This window comes from Pleuronectes platessa, chromosome 21, assembly GCF_947347685.1.
Source record: "Pleuronectes platessa chromosome 21, fPlePla1.1, whole genome shotgun sequence".
In the NCBI taxonomy this organism is placed as follows: domain Eukaryota; kingdom Metazoa; phylum Chordata; class Actinopteri; order Pleuronectiformes; family Pleuronectidae; genus Pleuronectes; species Pleuronectes platessa.
In genome coordinates, this window is record NC_070646.1 from 474,422 (window position 1) to 495,085 (window position 20,664).

At 46.7% G+C, this 20,664-nt stretch overlaps 3 protein-coding genes across 4 annotated transcripts; 2 read left to right on the forward strand and 1 right to left on the reverse strand.

The window, feature by feature from the left end:
- The first annotated feature begins 6,329 nt into the window (after window positions 1-6,329).
- On the forward strand, window positions 6,330-7,757 carry nog3 (noggin 3). The gene has a single exon (XM_053414064.1). The coding sequence runs from the start codon at window positions 6,502-6,504 to the stop codon at window positions 7,168-7,170; it is 669 nt and encodes a 222-aa protein (XP_053270039.1). The 5' UTR covers window positions 6,330-6,501; the 3' UTR covers window positions 7,171-7,757.
- Window positions 7,758-12,009: 4,252 nt separating this feature from the next.
- Window positions 12,010-15,989, reverse strand: LOC128426811 (chromobox protein homolog 2). Its single transcript, XM_053413856.1, has 5 exons — window positions 15,874-15,989; window positions 15,734-15,777; window positions 15,016-15,081; window positions 14,720-14,789; window positions 12,010-14,640 (listed from the first exon to the last, which is right to left on the reverse strand). Exons 1-5 carry the CDS (start codon window positions 15,937-15,939, stop codon window positions 13,318-13,320), a joined length of 1,569 nt encoding a protein of 522 aa, XP_053269831.1. The 5' UTR covers window positions 15,940-15,989; the 3' UTR covers window positions 12,010-13,317.
- Window positions 15,990-16,540: 551 nt separating this feature from the next.
- LOC128426790 (cytochrome c oxidase assembly protein COX11, mitochondrial) lies at window positions 16,541-20,419 on the forward strand. Of its 2 annotated transcripts, none has more exons than XM_053413832.1 (5): window positions 16,541-16,684; window positions 18,780-19,122; window positions 19,232-19,387; window positions 19,521-19,646; window positions 19,822-20,419. In XM_053413832.1, the coding sequence occupies exons 2-5, from the start codon at window positions 18,811-18,813 to the stop codon at window positions 20,008-20,010; spliced, it is 783 nt and encodes a 260-aa protein (XP_053269807.1). In that variant the 5' UTR covers window positions 16,541-16,684; window positions 18,780-18,810; the 3' UTR covers window positions 20,011-20,419. The 2 variants fall into 2 exon arrangements, with proteins under 2 accessions (XP_053269807.1, XP_053269808.1); XM_053413833.1 differs by having other exon boundaries at window positions 16,602-16,684; window positions 18,764-19,122.
- The last annotated feature ends 245 nt before the right edge of the window (window positions 20,420-20,664 follow it).

A 20,664-nucleotide genomic window follows, 5' to 3' on the forward strand; every position in this document is an offset into this window, starting at 1 on the left:
AGTAAACTTGCGGTGATTTTAAACAAAAATACACAATTTGCCACTAAATTACAATTTTATCTCTAAAAATGAGAAAGCTTAAAGTCTGAAGTATTTTTGTATCCTCGGATTTAAACGTGTGCTGTTCTACGTGGAATGTTGACGAGTCGTCGAAGCTGTGTGTTGTTGGCATGAAGTCCTTTGTAGCTGTCGTTTTTTTGGGGGGGGGTGGGACTGAAGCTTCGTGCCATCCTGGTTCAGCGACAAGACGTCAGGGGTCAGAGGTCGGGGGAGGGGTCAGGATTCTATTAAAACCAGGCTGCACTTTGCCCCTCGGACCGACCTCCCAGTTTGTGTTGTGCTGTTGTGTTGACTGTTGTGTTCTCTCACAAGCTGCTGCTGTGTTGAACGTTTTCTTTTCTACTCGCGACCAAAACCTGCAACAGTTTTAGAGAAGGTCTGAGAGCTGGTGGAACACGCAAAGATTTTACACGTATGCACAGAATTTACAAAGTGCGTTTTTAATGTTTGCAATTATGGAATAAAAAGCTAATGAAATAGTTGATGGGCATTAACTGTGGCAGCTTTGATCATTAACAAGTTTAATGTCCTGATGTATGAAGTGAAGTTCACAGCTTCTGTCATTTGAATGTGAGGAAAGGATTCAAATATTTACACTGCAGGATTCATAACTATGTTAATTTACACTCAACTACATCAAATCAGATGGATGTTAAAATCATGCTGATGTCAGGTGAGGGTTAGCCTAGCTTAGCATACAGACCTGAAGCCGGGGGAAACAAGTAGACTCTCTTCAACGCTAAATATGTAACATTAAATTTGAATAATATCTTGTTATGTCTCTGCACTGGCGACACCTAGTGGTTGGAGTCATTATTACTTCAGGTTCTCTGTCCATCTTGCTCTTGTGAACACGATATCTCAACGCTTTGAGGGAATAACTGAGACTCACAGATGAACTGATTGGATTACAAAGGTCAAAGGTCAGCATGACCTCATAGGAGTCCTGCTTGTGGTCTGTCAGATGCTCTATCTCTGTTTCCAGTCTTTATGCTAAGCTAAGCTAATCAGCCTCCGCAGCTCAACACTCGATGATGAAATCAGACCGGTCATGTGACCCTCAACGAGAAAACATCAAACTTCATCAGTCTTTTGGTTTTTAAAACTCTAAACTTGAATTATTTATGTAGTTCAGGTGATAATCAGCTGTGAAAAGATTTGGTTAAATAACTGTTAAGCCATAAAAGAAAACCAAAAACCACAACATCAGTGAACGCAACTGAAACTTCGCTAATAAAACTTTATTTACACTACCCCCCCCCCCCCGGTCCACAATCAAAGTAGCCATAATTATTATTCTATGTTATCTTATCACCTGATTTAGTTTAGAAGGATTTTAGTATATTGTTTTACAGAAGGAAGTCGATGAAGTTCCTGTTTCTGACTCAAAGCATCTGAAGGTGAAGTTTGTTGAAGCGACTCTTCACAGGTTTTATTTATTTCACCTCCACGAGCTTCTGTCTGTATATTTCTGCTTCACCAACATTTATTCAGATTATTATGAATCCACTGTATTTATTTTCAGGAGACGGACGATTCGATTTTTTTACTGTAATAAATAAACCTGCAGTGTTTTCATTCACATGATCAGATGAATTTTAACAACTGAAATAAATGTTTCTCCTGTGGATGTTAATGTGCATTTAAAACCTGTGAGTCTGTCTTTTATCAGGAATCAGCTTCGTCTGTGTGTTTGGCGTGTGCGTGTGTGTGTGCGTGTCTGTGTGTGTGTGTGTCGGTTTTCAGCACCGCCTCCTTGCCACCATATCTGCGGCCTTCTTGGTATGTGTGTCCAGCTGCCAATCAGAAGTGAGCTGAAGCTCCAGTTCACTGACACGTTTGTTTCCTTTGATTCAGATTTAGTTTGAATTGGATTCACTCACAGAAATTCTCAATTTCAACCATTAAAAAGTTATTATCACATGATCAAAATTACTCAAAGGGAAACTAGCAATTTTTTTAAACAAATTTGTATAATATTATCTTTCACAATTTTTTCACGATAAAGTAAATTACTTGAATAACTTCCATTCCAGTTTGAGTTTGACTTTTTACTGTTGAGTTTATTTAACTCAAATCATCATTTTGCAAACTGCAGCTGTCACTTAAATATGATGCAATAAAAAACTGCTGTTGTAATATACAGAATGTAAATACTTGTAGTAAGTACTTGAGTAAATGTCCCTTGTTACTTCCCGCCCTGGCCTGCAGCCCTGAGGCCCCTGAGGGATCCTCAGTAGTTTTTGGCCCCTGTGATGTGAGGGGCCTCGGGGGTGTCCGGGGAATCGAGCAGTGGCGCTCACAGGACGCCGTGTGGGAGGGTGTGAACCAACTGGAATCTCACACCACCGCTGGCAGGCTCTTCTCCCTCTGGAGCGCCCGAGCGTTTCTGAGCTTCGGTCCAAGCCACAGGATCGCTGCTCGGCGGCCTGAAGCTCCGCCCACACGGAGACCAACCTGAAAGTGAGATGTTTTTAAATCATCTGACCTGAAGAGACTCAACCTTCACCAGGTCAAGTTCTCCACTGTTCGTCTGCAGACACGTTTACACACCGCCAGGGCCTGCACTCAGCTACTGAGGGGCCCCAGGGCTAATGCCTGTTGTTGGGGCCTAATCACCCCCCCCCCCCCCCCAATATAGATCATTACCTCCACAGACAGAAGATTGACTGGTTCCTGTTTCTAGAATCTAAATGTCTGCTGCTTAACCTAAACTAAAAATGTAAATTCAGACTTTTTAGGTAAAATCCAGTCTTGATGAATTATGACAGCTGAGACTGAGTCCTGATTGGTCGAGTGTGTTTGTGGGCGGAGACTATATAACACAGCTCCACCCCACAATCACTGCTGCACAGACTCTGGCTGCAGATGAACTCATCACCACAAGATGGCAGCGTTTGTATCTGAGATATTTTGGCTTCATTTCTTGTATTTGTATTTGTTCCTGTTCAAACTGTCTCTCGTCCTTTTGGGCTGAAGACATCACGTCCGGTTCACTTCTCATCAAAAGCCTCGTGCTGCCGTTTCCCTCTCCACCGATCGCTGGTGTTCTCCCTCCTCACTCAGACACGTCCACATGTTTTCAATCACTTCTTCTTTTGATTTCCCAGAGCGAGATACGGGGGACGCGGTGGACCAGTGCCGAGCCAGCCTCTCATGCTCCGGCACAACAGGGTTTAATCTTAATAGTCCATCTGAGGGCCTCCCAGCGCGGAGAGCCCGTCGGATCAAAGAGCAGAATGAGAAGGAGGCTTTGAAGCACAGAGTCATTTGGACGCTCCATTTGGGTGAAAGGCTTCAAGGTGGCACTTCACCGCCGGCTCTCAGCCTCTGACCAGCACAACTGGCTCGGAAATACAGATGTGGAACCAAATGTTAGATGACTTGTGATCTAATACAGATGTTTTTATGATTGTAAAGAATGTATCTGACTGTTAAACATTATAAAGAGTCTTAAACACAATGATGCAACACGTGCTGTATTCAACACATGATGACTTTAAATCACTGAAGTCACAACTGAACCTTCTGAGCAGAAGGTGAATTCACAGCGAGATCTGGATCAGGATCAGGATCTGGATCTGGATCAGGATCTGGATCGATCCTCGTACATCCTCCTGGACTCTGCCAGACCGAGCAGCTCTTTCACTTCACAACTCACTTTTGTGACTTTTCCAGGAACCTGGAAATCCTGAGGGGCCACATCTTCATCTCACCGTGACCTGGACTCCCCCGCGCCCCCCCCCCCCCCCCCTCCGGGGCTCGATGTGTAGTGAAGGATTGAAGGTTTACAAAGAGACAGGAAGTCTTATCTGAGAATCGTCTCTGTGCCACTGACTTCCTCTCCACAGAGATATGACAGTTTAGCGGCGCCCGTCACACACACTCACGTCAGCCGTCCAGAAAATTACCCCCCCACAGCAGGAGGGGGGGGGGGGGGGGGGGTGACAGGGGTGACGGGGGTCAGAGGTAAGAAGAAGAAAACACTCCTCTGGTTATTGTACCGTTCTGAGGACCCTCCTCATAAAAACCTAAGAAACGAGAACAATCAGTTGAATTCAACACGTCCAGATATTTATTCTGAAACACATTTAAATATCGTCTGAACTCGTCTGATCCTCCACCTTCAAATATATGTCTGCATCCCGTCTTCTGTGTACTGACCAGCAGGGGGCGGCTCCACAGGTAGTCTCTATAGAAAGAGACTCTACTTCTCACTTTGTAACGTCAGTGAACATGAAGGAGTTCAGTCTCTAGTTTCAAGTCTTCTTCAAACAGCTGATGATCATATAGAGTCAAACAGACCATAAAGCATCAGATAGAAATGACTCTGTGTGGGTCCTGGTCTCTGAGCGAGCACGGGGATCTGACCTCAGTTGTTCAGAGTTCTGGGCGGCTGGCGGGTCGGCCACTGTCTCAGTGTCGCTGCCTGAACCTGGGACGTCTCCTGCACCACGCGTCCTCACAGCTCCACGGACTCAGACCTGTGACTCTGAAGCTGGTTCTCCTGAGAGGCGGACGTGTCACTAATTGCTTTTACAGAGCAGAGGAACGTGTGGACGCCCCCCCCGCTGGTCACAGGTCAGCCATATACTGCTGCGTTAAAGCTCCGTGTGGGCACGTTAACCCTGAGCGGTGGGATTCCCAGCAGGAACCAGTTCACCACATTCAGGGCCTGTTTGTCTGGAGCTCAGCGGCAGCACAGTCGGCTCTTTATCTCCCCCCCCCCCCCCCCCCCCCCCCTCTCGCTGCATCAGCGTCTCAGACAAGAGTTGTTTTTTATCAGCCTCATAATTCAACCTTTACAACATGAGCAAACATTCCAACGCTTGTGGCCCCCGGCTGCAGGAGCCGCTCACTAGTGCACTAATTGAATGAGTTGTGAACATTTAAGTATCCTGCTTTCTTATTGGCTGCTGGAGTCGACGTGCGACTACGAAGAGAGAACAAGCTCTTCAGAAAAATCATGAATCCAAACAGATGAGAAACATCTGTAATGTCAGCTCATTTCATTCAGTTCTCTAGATTCAGTTAAAACCAGTTGTTACAGGACAGATGTTAAGAACAGATGTTAAAGAACAGATGTTAAAGAACAGATGTTAAAGAACAGATGTTACAGGACAGATGTTAAAGAACAGATGTTAAGAACAGATGTTAAAGAACAGATGTTAAAGAACAGATGTTACAGAACAGATGTTAAAGAACAGATGTTGACGAACAGATGTTACAGGACGGAAGCCAAAATCCCAGTTGCCCCCTGGTGTCTGTCTGCAGTATAGGTCATAAACTCCTCCATGTTAGCAGATGGGACAGGGACCAAACTAAAGGGACCAGGTAGACGTTTGTAAAGATGTTTCTGTCGTTTCAAGTCGTTCTTCTCTCTGATTATTGTTCATGTTTCTGATCAGTTTGGATTTCATTAGTTATTTGATGATATAAAAACAGGCTGAAACATCTTGATTGACAGCTGAGACTGACCCCTGATTGGTTTAGAGTGTGTATGGGCGGGACCTCGACAGTAGTGACTCCAGGATCACTACTGTTCAGACTCTGACTGTAAATTACCTGATCACCACCAGAGGGCAGCGTTTGATTCTGAGATATTTTGGCTTCATGTCTGGAGGAGGTGGAGATGTGTCATCCTCTTTATCTTTATTTAAAGTCATTGATCTTTACTTACAGCTAATTATGTTATTATCATAATCTGTTTCTACTCTAAAGTTACTATTACTCTATTACTTAACATTAATTTGTTCTGATGGTTAAAGTTCATGTTAACATCTGGACTGTCACATTCTGCTGAGTGAACTTTAACTACTGAACTATAAATATACAAATATTGATAAGCCGTGTGGTGGTGCTTATGCAAACTTCTGTGTGTGTGTGGGGGGGGGGGGGGGGTGTCTGTGTGTGTGTGTGTGTGTGTGTGTGTGTGTGTGTGTGTGTGTGTGTGTGTGTGTGTGTGTGTGTGTGTGTGGGCTGGATGACATCACCGCCCTGCTGGGTATTTGGCTGCAGCCCGTGGCTCCTTCAGTTCGGAGCAGCGGGAGCCGGTGCGCCAACATGCGGGCAGAGAGCAGCGAGCTGCGGGGCGCTGAGCGGCTTCACCGGGACCTGCTGACCCGGGGAGTCCAGGGCTGAGTCCAGGGCTGAGGCCGCCTCGTCCCGCGGGGACCAGAGTCCTGGACTGAGAGGATCCGCTCCTCTCTGAGCTCTGACAAACTCTGGAGCGCGCCCGGTGCGCGGTGCGTGTGGTGCGCCTCCAAGCTGCCTGCTGGATTCCTGAGTCAAACTGTGGACTGTGCGCACTGAGTCTGAGTCTTTGGATGAACTCTGCGCACTGAGTCTGAGTCTTTGGATGAACTCCGCGCACTGAGTCTGAGTCTTTGGATGAACTCCGCGCACTGAGCTGTGGAGCCGCTGTGGACGCGCACGGAGGACATGGATAACTGTTATTTCTTTGCTGTGTTTCTGCTCGTTCTCTCTCTGGGCTTCAGGATCGAGGAGGGCATGTGCCAACACTATTATCTCCTCCGGCCCATCCCCAGTGACACTCTGCCCGTGGTGGAGCTGAAGGAGGACCCGGACCCGGTGCTGGACCCTAAGGAGAAGGACCTGAATGAGACGGAGCTCCGCAGCGCGCTGGGCAGCCACTTCGACCCGCACTTCATGTCCGTGTCCTCCCCGGAGGACAAGTACTCGGGGAACGAGGATGTGAGCGACGCAGAGATGAGACAGAAACTCTCTGGGCTGATGCCGAAAGAGATCCGGGCCATGGAGTTCGAGGTGCAGCACGGGAAGAAGCAGAAGCCGAGTAAGAAGCTCCGGAGGCGGCTGCAGCTGTGGCTGTGGTCGTACGCGTTCTGCCCGGTGCTTTACGCATGGAACGACCTGGGCAGCCGGTTCTGGCCGCGATACGTGAAGGTGGGGAGCTGCCTCAGTAAGAGGTCCTGCTCGGTGCCGGAGGGGATGCTCTGCAGACCCTCCAGGTCCACTCACTTCACCGTCCTGAGGTGGCGCTGTCTGCAGAGGAGAGGCGGCCTGAAGTGCGCCTGGATCCCGGTTCAGTACCCGGTCATCTCAGAGTGCAAGTGCGCGTGCCCGAACTGACCCTCATCGTTTTCTTTATAGACAAACTGAAAAACACTGAATCTTAATAGAATTTTCCCTGATGATTGAAAAAACATTTGATTACAAATCATTAAAAATCTGATTTTTTTAAGATAACTGGTTAAACCCGTTCTTTTTACAGTGCACTGTCCAGTGTGAGAATGTAAATGTGATGTAAATGTTTTTATCTGATGAACTTTTGTATTATTATTAATCATATTATCAGATCAACTGTATTTGATTGTATCTGTTTGTATTTATGAAGAATCAACGTGTTCAGTTACTTTCTGTGTTTAAATCAGTGATGATGATTCAAAACTTCAGATGCTGTAAAATACAAATAAAACGCGGCTTCACTCAAAATGTATTTTTTCTCTTTATATCACCTCTTAAGAGGTGGAGGAAGTAATCAGATTACTTAACGAAGTAAAAATATTACATGCCTGCATTTAAAATGTTACTCGAGTAAAAGTAAAGTACAGAGAGTATTAAAAAGTCATTGTTATTTATTAAATAAGCTGCTTTATATTTTCTTCACTGATCAGTTTATTGATTCATTGATCGACTGGTTTGTACAGAAGAGAGAAATGTTCAACAGCTCAAACTTCTGAATCATTGAATATCGAAGAGGTTAATCAAAAAACTCCTGAGACATTCATATTTACTTCTAATTGATTATTGATTGACGACTCATATATCGTGTTGAGACTTTCCTTTATTAAAATGTTTGTATCTTGTGATGAAGTGATGAAGATGAACAGAAAACCAGAAACAACTTGTATCACCTTCCTGTGGTTTGTCATGATTTCAGTGACCTGACATGACGTCACTGGGACCTGTGATCTTTGACCACCAAAATATATAATACAATATATATATATATATATATATATATAAATAAATAAACAATAATATAATCACTTCATCAGTCGAACTGAACATTTGCACTGAACTTAAAGAATCTTCGTTCATGAGATGTTCACTCTGCACCGTAGATCTGGATGCTCTCAGTGAGGAGCAGGTTGAAACACTACATTACCCATGAGCCTCGGCTGCTGCTGCTATGGAGAAGAAGAGTGAGTCAGAAGAGCTGAAAGTTAAAAATCTGATTCAGATTCAGGATGATTAGAGTTTAAAGAACAAAGCTCTATGATTGGATCTTTGTTACCAGGATGCATCATGGGAGTCGCAGTTTTTCGGTGGTTTGGATTCAGACGTTTTCGTGTCCATGACTTCGTCAGTCAAACATCTCACATGTGATGACATCATCATATGTAGAAGAAGGGATGAATGTTCATCTGATCATCTTCATCTCTGAGGTTCAACATGTCTCATTGGTCTCTTCCTCCCTCTCCGCTCCCTCCTCCTCCTCCTCCTCCTCCTCCTCTCGTGGATCAGACCTTTTCCTCGTTGATTAAAGAAACTGGAGGATTTTCTCTGGTTAATGTTCAAAGCTGCTGAAAACTTTTCATCTCACTCGTCTTCAGATATGAAATATGTCTCAGATATGAAATATGTCTCAGATTCCTCGACTGTCCTCGTCTCTTTTAATGAGACTCAGGACGCAGTCCTCTGATCTGAGTCCAGCAGCAGATTCTATTCATATCCTACATTCTTATATTTTATTATACGATGTGAAATCCTCACATCACTGAAACACAGACTTCTGATCTGAGACACTTCCTGAATCTGCAGGAGCTGAATCAAAGCAACTGATTCGTGTGAAACTTCCCAAACACGTCTCCTCCGACCTGAAGTGACTCGTTTCATTCAAATCACACATCAGTAAACCATACTGAGGAGGAGGAGGAGGAGGAGGAGGAGGAGGAGGAGGAAGAGGAGGAGGAGGAGGATGAGGATGAGGATGAGGAGGAGGAGGAGAAGGAGCAGGAGGAGGAGGATGAGGAGGAGGAGGAGGAGGAGGAGGAGGAGGAGGAGTACGAGGAGGAGGAGAAGGAGGAGGAGGAGTACGAGGAGGAGGAGAAGGAGGAGGAGGAGGAGGAGGAGGAGTACGAGGAGGAGGAGGAGGATGAGGAGGAGGAGGAGGAGGATGAGGAGGAGGATGAGGAGAAGGAGGAGAAGGAGGAGGAGAAGGAGGAGGAGGAGGAGGAGGAGTATGAGGAGGAGGAGGAGGAGGAGGATTCAAACAGACTCTTATCACGGCTGCAGGAGGACAGGTATTCAGGTCGAGGTCAAACCTGACTTTGATGTGCGTGTTTGTGTGTGTGTGTGTGTGTGTGTGTGTGTGTGTGTGTGTGTGTGTGTGTGTGTGTGTGTGTGTGTGTAGCTGTCTTCAGATCCAGAGAATCGTCTCCAGAGTTTGTGTTTCACAGCTGAACAACACAGCAGCAGGTTTGGGGTTGTGTGTGGGGGGGGAGGGGGGGGGGGGGGGCAGACACAGACAGGAAGTGACCTGTTACCTCTGCTGCAGAGGTCATGTGATCATGTTTACGTCACCTGACATGTCGTGAGCTCTGATCCACACAAACTCTCTTCACATCTTCATCGGTGTCTTCTTCATGTGAGTCAGCACAGATTCTCTGGATCTGACCTGGAGCTCAGGTCTGAAGACAGCTACACAAAAACACACACACAGACACACAAGTGAGTCAGTGGAGGACCCTCTGCTGTTCACACTGCTCCTGGATTCAGACTTCATACAGGAGCTCAGGTCTGAAGACAGATACACAAAATATATAGATTCTGATGCTCACAGGTCTGTGTGTAGCCAATCAGAAGACAGTACGATTTAAGATGGACTGAGTTAAGAACCGGGGTCTTCATCAAGTTCCTGAATCTTCTAACCACAAAGAATTCCTGTTGTTATGAAAGTACAGGAACCTTTTGGGGGCGGGGCTTGCAGCACTGGTCGAGAACTTCAGCGTTTACATCCACATTAAAACTGCGTCATTACGTTACATTGAGTTTGTCAGTTGTTGTGAACAAACCTTATTGGTTCTAATCTGATCTCGAGCAGCTCAACGTGAATCTCTTCCATATTCACTGTTGTTCTGCACTACTGCCCCCTGGTGGACTGCAGTGGAGCAGCTGGATCATCTCCTCTGGTCTCAAACTCATTATTCTCGATGTTAGATTCGTAAAAACAAAACAGACGCATTCTTCTTGCTGAAACTTTTTGAGGAGAAACTTTGTGAGTTTGTAGGAAACTACAGAATCGATTCTCTTCACCTGAGACAAGACGAACTTTATCACAATGTCCTCCATCGTCCACGTGTCGTTGACTCTGCGCTGCCCTCTGGTGGATGTATTGCTGATAACCATGACGTTCTACATTGTTAGAAATGGATGCGTCTGTTATCATAAGATCATACGATAAGAGACGCATCCATTTCTCCATAAGTTGAGATCTCAATGGAGAACCTGTAGTTCCTCCATAAAGGGTTATGTTAAAAACAAAAACCAAATAATAAATCCTCTGAACCTCAGTAACACACTGATATGGTGCATGTACACAAACACACACACACACACACACACACACACACACACACACACACACACACAGACACACACAGTGGTGATGAGCCGTGTTTCCACAGGAGCTGAAGTCGGATGTCACACTGAGACGTTTCAAGGTTTTCACTGTGGTGCGAGGAGACAGCCGCCCACTGCCAGGCCCCAAGGCCGCCATGTCCCCCCACACACAGACAGACACACACACAGATCACACACAAACACACACATATTTCAATATATAAAAACAACACTAATCATTATAAAACATTTGTGAATATTGATGATGTGTTTGGAGGATTCTAAATAGAAAAGACACAAAAAGAAATAAGAGAAACAAATGAAAACAAAGTTTAATGATGTCACCACATTTTACTGTGATGAGGCTGATCCAAAGAATTCAGACAGTGTGTGTTTGTCTGTGTGTGTGTTAACAGGCTGCAGGTTTGTGTTGACAGTCAGTGGTGTTAGTTTAGCAGCAGATTGATGACAGTCTGAGCCAAGAGGGAGACTCCTCCAGTCCAGACACACAAAAACACACACACTCAAAAACACAGTGACGGCAGTCTGGGATTACCTGGCAGCAGCGTGTGTGTGTTTGTAATTGTTTCCTGGTTTTCAGCTTCACTGTTTTTAAATGTTGTTGATATCTATATATCTATATATCTATTATATCATCATCTATTATATAAAAGCAGTTGCAGTTTAATTTAGTTTTTAAATGTGTTAATGTTTTCAGCAGCCTGCAAACTGACCACCGACCACAGGTGGCAGTATTGTGCTCCTGAAATCTGTAAAGTTACCTCATTAAAGTAAAACTGCAAAACCGAGACGAGATTCAAACTGAGGCTGTGTGTGAGTGTGTGTGTGTGTGTGTGTGAGTGTGTGTGTGTGTGTGTGTGTCGGTGTACACTGCCCCACACTGTTCAAACTGTTTATACATACCACTGAGCTGTGAGGCGTCTCTGTCACCAACTGTTTACTCAAACTTATTTTGGGAAAATTCCACCTCTGTGCGGCTCCAACCATAAATCACTGAATCTGCAGCTTTGTGGGATGATAGCTGCTGTCAGTCACACACTCACACACACACACACACACACACACACACACACACACACACACTGACCTGCAGCCAGCTGTCCTGCAGACATCACCCCTGTAGGAGTGTGTGATGAGTTGTGTTTTTGTTTGTGTAACTAAGTACATTTACTCAGATACTTCTGTGACGTGTGTAAATATCCAGCTCTGTCACACTACACTGTCATATTATATATACATGTATATGTACAATGTTACATTATAACATAGAATAAATGTTATAACTGCCGACTCTTAAATCAGATTATCAAACAGATAAATTCATGTGGTTTATTATTGATCATTTATTGAGATGATTATTTCACCTGCTCAGTTTAATATCAGTGTTTCTGCAGATTATCAGTTAAATATACAACTCATTGAATAAGTAAGGTTTCATTGTGAATATCATCTTTTCATGTCTTTTATGTCAATTATGTTATAAAGTACATTTTACATTAAAACATTGATGATCAATAATTGATTATTTGGTCTCCAGGTGTATAAATGTACTCACATTATAAGACAATTCTATAATAATGAATAAAACGTGTGTAGTGATGAAAACCCTCATCGATGAAGCTGTTTGTTCGTCAACAGGAACTTTTAATGAGTGTGGAGGTCTGGGTGTCGTGACCTCTGACCTCTGACAAGCTTCAGTCGCTGCCTGGCAGCGCCACCTGCTGGAGAAGGTGTGAACAGCAGCCGCAGACAGACGTCAGGTTGTTCTTGTTTATTTCAGAGGCTACACGTGTCTGAAGCTAATAAACCAACATGAGCACCAGATAAAGATCAACATGAAAAAACAAGTCATATTTACAATATAAATTAACACATATTTCACCTGTGAAAGACACGATAACGACCAACGTATTAAACTGTATAAAAGTGAGAAATGTGGGGAACGTCTGTTCTGAGACGAGGGACCGGCTGTGAGTCGTTCAGGGAACAATCAGAAAATAACAAACAGTTCACATTCCAAACACCTTTGGTCCAACAACAAAGAGACAGTTTAAAAACCCCCGTGGGATTGTTCATGTTCAAAAGTTCACGGATCACAGACGGACGTCACTTCTTTTTTTTCTTTTTTTAATATTCTTTCAAAACATGCTGCTCTGGAAAATAAAGCCACATCTTGTGTTGGATACAGGTCCGACCCAGACGTCCACGTCAAACTGATCCGGGAGCAGCTGAGCGGCGGCAGTGGAGCCTGAGGCACTGGAGAGGTGGAGGCCTACATCCATCAGTGTGTTCTAACCCCGCCCTAACACTGGGGGGGGGGGGGTTCCTTTCTGCTGTTGAATCGTTGACTCTGGAGACGTCTTCTTCTCCACAGACTGAATCCAGCGTCAGTTGAAGGCAGCGTCTGAACATCAGAGTTCCTACGACATGTGACCACAGGAGATCCTGTGATGATCCGTGGCTGAGTTTCCTCCTCTGAAGTCACCTGATCAAACTGTCCCGTCGGTCCTCTCAAACGTTTTGTGCGTCAAGAGTCAAAGTGTCTGTGTGTCGACGAGCTGTGGACGAGCGGCGTGGAGCCCGGGAGCTGCAGTGGGAGAGCGCCGGCTCCAGCTGGGCTCTGCACTGGTCTCAGTGGTTTCGTGGATTGAAGAAGCCCACGCTGGTGGGAGACTCCTTCACCGTCACCGTGAGGAGGTTGGCTGTGACGTCGGTGACGAACACGTGCTCCAGCAGGTTGCGGGTCGGCCGCCAGTCGGTGTCCGTGTCCGATTCCGTGGCGTTGTTGCCGAGGCTGGGCCGGCTGTTGCTGGGATACAGCGAGGCGCCGGGCTCTGATTCGCTGCTGGTCTCGTCGGAGTCTCCGGTGCTGAGCTCGTTCAGGCTGCGGCTCTGGGAGCTCCCACCTCCTGCCAGCATGTCCTTCCCCCTGCCCTGCTCGGCAGCGCCCCCTGCAGTCAGACCGGAGCGCTGCCCTGACGCTCGAGTCTCCTTCATACTCGCCACTCCTCTTTTAATCACGATGCTGCCGCTCCGTAAGCTGGAGCGTGACGCTGCAGCTCCGCCCGTGCTGCCGCTCTGGAACCCGGCGGCGCCCGGGGCTTTGCTGACGCTCTGCAGGTTGAGGGCTCGGAGGCTCAGCGCCTGATTGGCTCGTTCTCGAGGTGTGGACAGTGACTGTTTGGAAACACTCTGCTGTTTGTGTTGAACCAACGTGCTCTGACCTCTGACCTCCTGCCTCCGCTGGCCGCCACTGAAGCTGCTGTGAAGACTGATGGACGCTGAGCCGCCGCTCGGCTTCAGCACTTTGCAGCTGCCAGAGCCCGAGTCGGACGCGGAGCGCTTCAGCTCGGACACAGAGTTCTTCCTCTGTGGGGACAGAGAGGCTTTGTGGTGGGAGGAGGACGGAGCGGAGGAGGACAGCGAGCGGTTGGTCCAGATGCAGCCGAGTGGTCCGGGTTTGGCGGCGGCGCTCTGGGAGAAGGCGCTGGCGGAGGAGGCGGAGCCAGACCCGTCTCTGGAGCTCCTGCTCAGGCCGGTGTAAGTGAAGCTCGCCGGCTGCAGCGGCTTCTTCACGCCAGGCCGAGGGTCGTCTCTGGACGGCCTGAGCACCTGGTGGTGGCGTGGAGGAGGAGTCGATGGGGGAGAAGGAGGAGGAGGAGGAGGAGAAGGAGGAGGAGAAGGAGGAGGTCTGCTCTTCGTCTGTCGTAACGCCCTCACGTCAGGGTGGAGCGGCTTCCTCCCACGCTTCTTTTTGATGGGGGAGGTGGGTTTGACAAGCAGGATCTGGGGCCTCTTCTGGGGGACGGGGTGGACACGTGGGCCGGGCTTCGCCTTCTTTGTCTGATCTTCATCCTCATCTTCATCTTCATCTTCTGAGGAGGAGGTTGACGATGAGAGGGCGGAGGATGAGGAGGACGAGGAGCGGCTGTCCTTCGTCGTGGTTGGCGCAGGCTGTTGAAAAGAAGAGGAAGATGAGTGAAAGTGAAGAAGCTGTGAATCCGACTGAAGGAGTCGGAGCGGAGCTGCTCACCAGAATCTTCCGTGGTCGACCTCTCGGCCTCTTCCCCTTCTTCTGGAACAGAAGCTCCCGCTCTTGTTCTCTGAAAACAACAAAGAAACAAGATACAAAGTGAACTTTGAAGGTGATTTCACAGATTTCATTTACATCTGCTGTCAGGTTTCAGGTTCACAGGGTGAGATTCACTCTGATGCTTTATATTTCGAGTCAGGATGATAATTCCTATGATTGACTTGTTAGAAGATAAACACCTGAAGGGTTTTGAATGAATCATCTCTAATCTCTACGAGTTAATAACTACAAACCACCTTTTGTGAAACGCTGCCAGTAACCTCGGGTCCAAGATGTTGTCCTCTGGTTCCCAACTGTTGTGTCTGGAAGATCAGAAATGAATGTTGTGATGAAACTGGACAGGATCAGTTTCCTGTTTCTGATACTGGTGTGTTAGAATCACACTGATCTGTGAACATCTTCATTACAACAGTCAGTGGATCAATCAGTTCATCGATTGATAAATAACCTGCGACACATTTATAACATGTGAATGAATTTATATCAAAGTTCCTGTTATTTGTTTTTCTTTTACATGTGATAAACTGGATGTTTCAGTTGTTATTTAATAACGAGGAGAGGAAGCAGATGAATGATGTGATGATTCAGGACTCAGGTCAGTGAACGTCTCACTGGAGCTTTCTAACGGTAATGATTAAAGCTCTTGTCCGGTGAGGCGTTCAGGTAACCCGGCCGAGCGGGCAGCTGCTCCCGGTCCTGCAGCATCAGCTGCCCGGTGTGAACACACAGAGGAACCGGACAACGGTCCACAGCTGCGGGGCGAGCTGGTGTTTCACTGCCGCTATGGAGACATGGACACCGGGCCACAGCCGCGCATTGTTCCCTGATGTGTCGGCTAGCAGCGGTTAGCAGCGGGGCTAGCAGCAGGGCTAGCAGCGGTTAGCAGCGGGGCTAGCAGCAGGGCTAGCAGCGGTTAGCAGCGGGGCTAGCAGCGGTTAGCAGGGAGCTACTTACTTGGACGACCACCCCCTCCACTTCACCAGATATTCAAACTTCCCCTGCGGACAAACACAGACACACACACCGTCAGAGACACACCGACTCCCGCCCGCTCCCTCCCCGGGTCCCGCTGCACCGGTACCGGCTCCTCTTACCTTCCTGGGCCGTTTGCTGAGGATACATTCCGCGTCAAATACCTGGCCGACTGTGACCCCCTCCATTACTAGCGCAGCCCCTGCGCGCTCTGACCTCAGACGGCCACCGTAGATCCCGTTATACGTAAACACTGCGAACACACATGCACAAGTACACATGGAAGACACGACTACATATTAAATACTGCAAACACACAACACATTATTATTGCAACACCACATCAAGTATACAACAAGTACACATGAAGAACTGAAAACACACACATATATATATATATGTTAAAATCACAAAAATTAACTATTAACTATTGTAAAAAACGTAATTTCTGCAACTAAGTTGATAACATAACAACACACACGATTCTAAATATTTCGATAAATACTATATAAAATAGGATTGAATTGATCTGAAGGTTTTAATTTAATGTGACTTTTAATGTGTTGTTAATAATAATAATGATTAAAACACAGTGATACACAAAACTATTAGAAAGAGACAAAAAGATTGACAACAAGACTTTTTTAATTTTATACTTTGAATGTAAATTAATGTGGAATAAATGTATTCAATTCAATATGGTGGAGTAATAAGTACCACTCTATTACATATGAGTCTATGACTCTATTACATATGACTCTATTACATATGAGTGGTACTGGAATAAATGAAGTCGTTACTTGGTCATCACAAGTACACAAAGAAGAAACCAGGGCGGAACTTTTGTTTCGGGAGCTCAGTCCGGCGGAGCGGATTCTGCGTCGCACCACAGTTACATGTTTGTGATCGAGCCGGAAGCTTCGAGTTACTCAGGTAAAACATTTAAGATCTCATTTGAACGTTTGTAACCTTTATTTATTCAGAACATTTATATATAACTTGATATCATCTTTATATTATTTGACCACATTAACCGTATTTAACCATAACAATACTTCAATGAATTGAAATACGATAAGAGAACTCGAGCTAAAAACTTGATATGTTAAGTATTGTCTGTGTTTTGTCTCAGTAACGCTCACGTGACAATAGCCCACGAGACAGTTCTACGTTCTACTATGTTCACTGTTGAATTCGGCTCATGTGTCGATCAACGAAAACATTCACCAGAACCCGACGTGTTGGTGTGTGTGACTCGGAGACTTGATCCCATGTCCGGCTCCGCTCGCATCGAGTCTCTGGTGAATTGAAAACATTCTTTCATTTAATACTCGACACATGTCTCTGGTTCCACGACCACAACGAGGTGACGTCAACAGGTTTTGTGTGTTTGACTCTCAGGAGAGAACATCTCCTCTGGAGTTTGACTCTGTGGTTTATCCTCTGTCCCAGTTAACAGCTCCTCTGGAGTTTAACTCTGAGGTTTCTCCTCTGTCCCAGTTAACAGCTGCTCTGGAGTTTGACTCTGAGGTTCCTCCTCTGTCACAGTTAACAGCTCCTCTGGAGTTTGACTCTGAGTTTCTCCTCTGTCCCAGTTAACAGCTGCTCTGGAGTTTGACTCTGAGGTTTCTCCTCTGTCCCAGTTAACAGCTCCTCTGGAGTTTGACTCTGAGGGTTCTCCTCTGTCCCAGTTAACAGCTGCTCTGCAGTTTAACTCTGAGGTTTCTCCTCTGTCCCAGTTAACAGCTCCTCTGGAGTTTGACTCTGTGGTTTATCCTCTGTCCCAGTTAACAGCTCCTCTGGAGTTTGACTCTGTGGTTTCTCCTCTGTCCCAGTTAACAGCTCCTCTGGAGTTTGACTCTGTGGTTTCTCCTCTGTCCCAGTTAACAGCTGCTCTGGAGTTTGACTCTGAGGTTTCTCCTCTGTCCCAGTTAACAGCTCCTCTGGAGTTTGACTCTGAGGGTTCTCCTCTGTCCCAGTTAACAGCTGCTCTGGAGTTTAACTCTGAGGTTTCTCCTCTGTCCCAGTTAACAGCTCCTCTGGAGTTTGACTCTGTGGTTTATCCTCTGTCCCAGTTAACAGCTCCTCTGGAGTTTGACTCTGTGGTTTCTCCTCTGTCCCAGTTAACAGCTCCTCTGGAGTTTGACTCTGTGGTTTCTCCTCTGTCCCAGTTAACAGCTCCTCTGGAGTTTGACTCTGTGGTTTCTCCTCTGTCCCAGTTAACAGCTGCTCTGGAGTTTGACTCTGTGGTTTCTCCTCTGTCCCAGTTAACAGCTCCTCTGGAGTTTGACTCTGTGGTTTCTCCTCTGTCCCAGTTAACAGCTGCTCTGGAGTTTGACTCTGAGGTTTCTCCTCTGTCCCAGTTAACAGCTGCTCTGGAGTTTGACTCTGAGGTTTCTCCTCTGTCCCAGTTAACAGCTGTTCTGGAGTTTGACTCTGTGGTTTCTCCTCTGTCCCAGTTAACAGCTCCTCTGGAGTTTGACTCTGTGGTTTCTCCTCTGTCCCAGTTAACAGCTCCTCTGGAGTTTGACTCTGAGGTTTCTCCTCTGTCCCAGTTAACAGCTCCTCTGGAGTTTGACTCTGTGGTTTCTCCTCTGTCCCAGTTAACAGCTGCTCTGGAGTTTGACTCTGAGTTCCTCCTCTGTCCCAGTTAACAGCTGCTCTGGAGTTTGACTCTGTGGTTCCTCCTCTGTCCCAGTTAACAGCTCCTCTGGAGTTTGACTCTGTGGTTTCTCCTCTGTCCCAGTTAACAGCTGCTCTGGAGTTTGACTCTGAGTTCCTCCTCTGTCCCAGTTAACAGCTGCTCTGGAGTTTGACTCTGTGGTTCCTCCTCTGTCCCAGTTAACAGCTCCTCTGGAGTTTGACTCTGAGGTTCCTCCTCTGTCCCAGTTAACAGCTCCTCTGGAGTTTGACTCTAGTTGAGTTGTGACCGGAGGATGCAGCTCCTTGTTAACGTCTATGAGACAAACTGTGATCGGTGAATATAATAGAAATAACATGTGATTGAAGCAGTCTGTCCTCCCTCCAGGTGAGTGTCCCTGCTGACTCCAGGACCGACCATGCTGCTGTCTCTCCTGCTGCGTCCGTCCCTCCCCTCCCCTCACGTCTCCACACTGTTGTCACAATGTGTCCGGACGTTGCGGTTTGATGCCGGCAGGACGCTGCACTCTCAGACCGAACACTTCCTGTGGCCAAGGCTCGCACCGCGCTTCCACAGCCGAGGGGTCAAGAGCAGAGGCAGGAAGAGCCGGGGCCAGGAGGACGACTGGAAGACCAGGAACAAGACGGTGCTGACCTACATCGCTGCAGCCGGGGTGGGGATGATCGGCCTGTCGTATGCCTCAGTGCCGCTCTACAGACTCTACTGTCAGGTGAGGAGGGCAGTGGACTGAACGTCCTGACCCCCAGCTGTGTGACCCCTGTGTGACCCCTGTGTGACCCCTGTGTGACCCCTGTGTGACCCCTGTGTTTGTCTGACAGGCGGCCGGGCTCGGCGGCACGGCGGTGGCCGGCCACGACACGAGTTTGGTGGAGACGATGACGCCAGTGAAGGAGCGTGTCCTCAAGATCACCTTCAACGCAGACACACACGCCAGCATTCAGTGGAACTTCCGACCGCAGCAGACGGAGATCTTTGTAAGATCTTCACCCTCAGCGACTCTCCTCCGACATCAGCTTCACACACTGGAGTTCAGAGGAAAGCTTAGTTGTAGACGGTTAATCTGTAACTTTGAAGGTTTTAAACAGTGTGTGTGTTTTTGTGGTGCAGGTGGTTCCAGGTGAGACGGCGCTGGCTTTCTACCGAGCCAAGAACCCCACGGACAAACCGATCATCGGCATCTCCACCTACAACGTGGTTCCCTTTGAGGCGGGACAATACTTCAACAAGATCCAGGTACGAGTCTTTGTCTTGAGTTTACTCACAACATCATCATCTTCTTCACAAAATACTGTTCTCAAGTTAAAGATGCAGCTTCATCTCATGTCAATGAAATCTGTCAAACAGGATTGTTTGTTCTTTTCTCTCAGTTACACCTTTAATGACCTTTGATAATCTTTCGGTTCTGCAGTGTTTCTGCTTCGAGGAGCAGCGCCTGAACCCACACGAGGAGGTGGACATGCCCGTCTTCTTCTACATCGACCCAGAGTTTGACGAGGACCCGAGGATGGCCCGAGTGAGCACCATCACCCTCTCATACACCTTCTTCGAGGCCAAGGAGGGCGACAAACTCCCTCTGCCCGGATACAGCTACAAGTGAGCCAACGACCCCCCCCCCCCCCGAGGGGACCTGAACCAGGACTCTTTTCTTTGAGGCCGAAGCTTCAACCAGAGACTTTGAATAGAGACGACGACGTGTCTCCACTTCCTCCAGAAGAAAAATATTTTTTTTCTTAGAACAATAGTTATTCACATCACAATATATAGATTCCAAGATTCCTTTCTTTCATGGACGACACTCAGTGGAAGAGAAAAGTCTTTGGATTCATTTTTCTTGTAAAGAAAAGACCTGAAGTGTTTCCTGGACGAGTCGAAGCCTCGCGCTGCTGATATGATTCTGGGTGTGAGAGACTGTTATAGTTGATAATGATTAAATTATTGTATAGTTGATTGATTAACTGATAAAGACTGAAGGAAAATCAATAAATATGACTGATGGAGAGATTTAACTTGGATGAAGATGTGAAATTGATTTGTTCAGGTATGTTGTCTCTTCTTGAGACTGTATCTGCCTTGTGTGGACACCAGGGGGCAGCAGAGGAGAAGCGCTGTGTAGTTATCCATAATTCTATTGATTTATCTGATGATCACTTGAACAGTGATTTATTAAATTCAATTTTCGTGTTTAATGTGGCCTTTAATCAAAATATACAGTCACATTTCAAATTAATGGATTTATATTTATTATCATTTT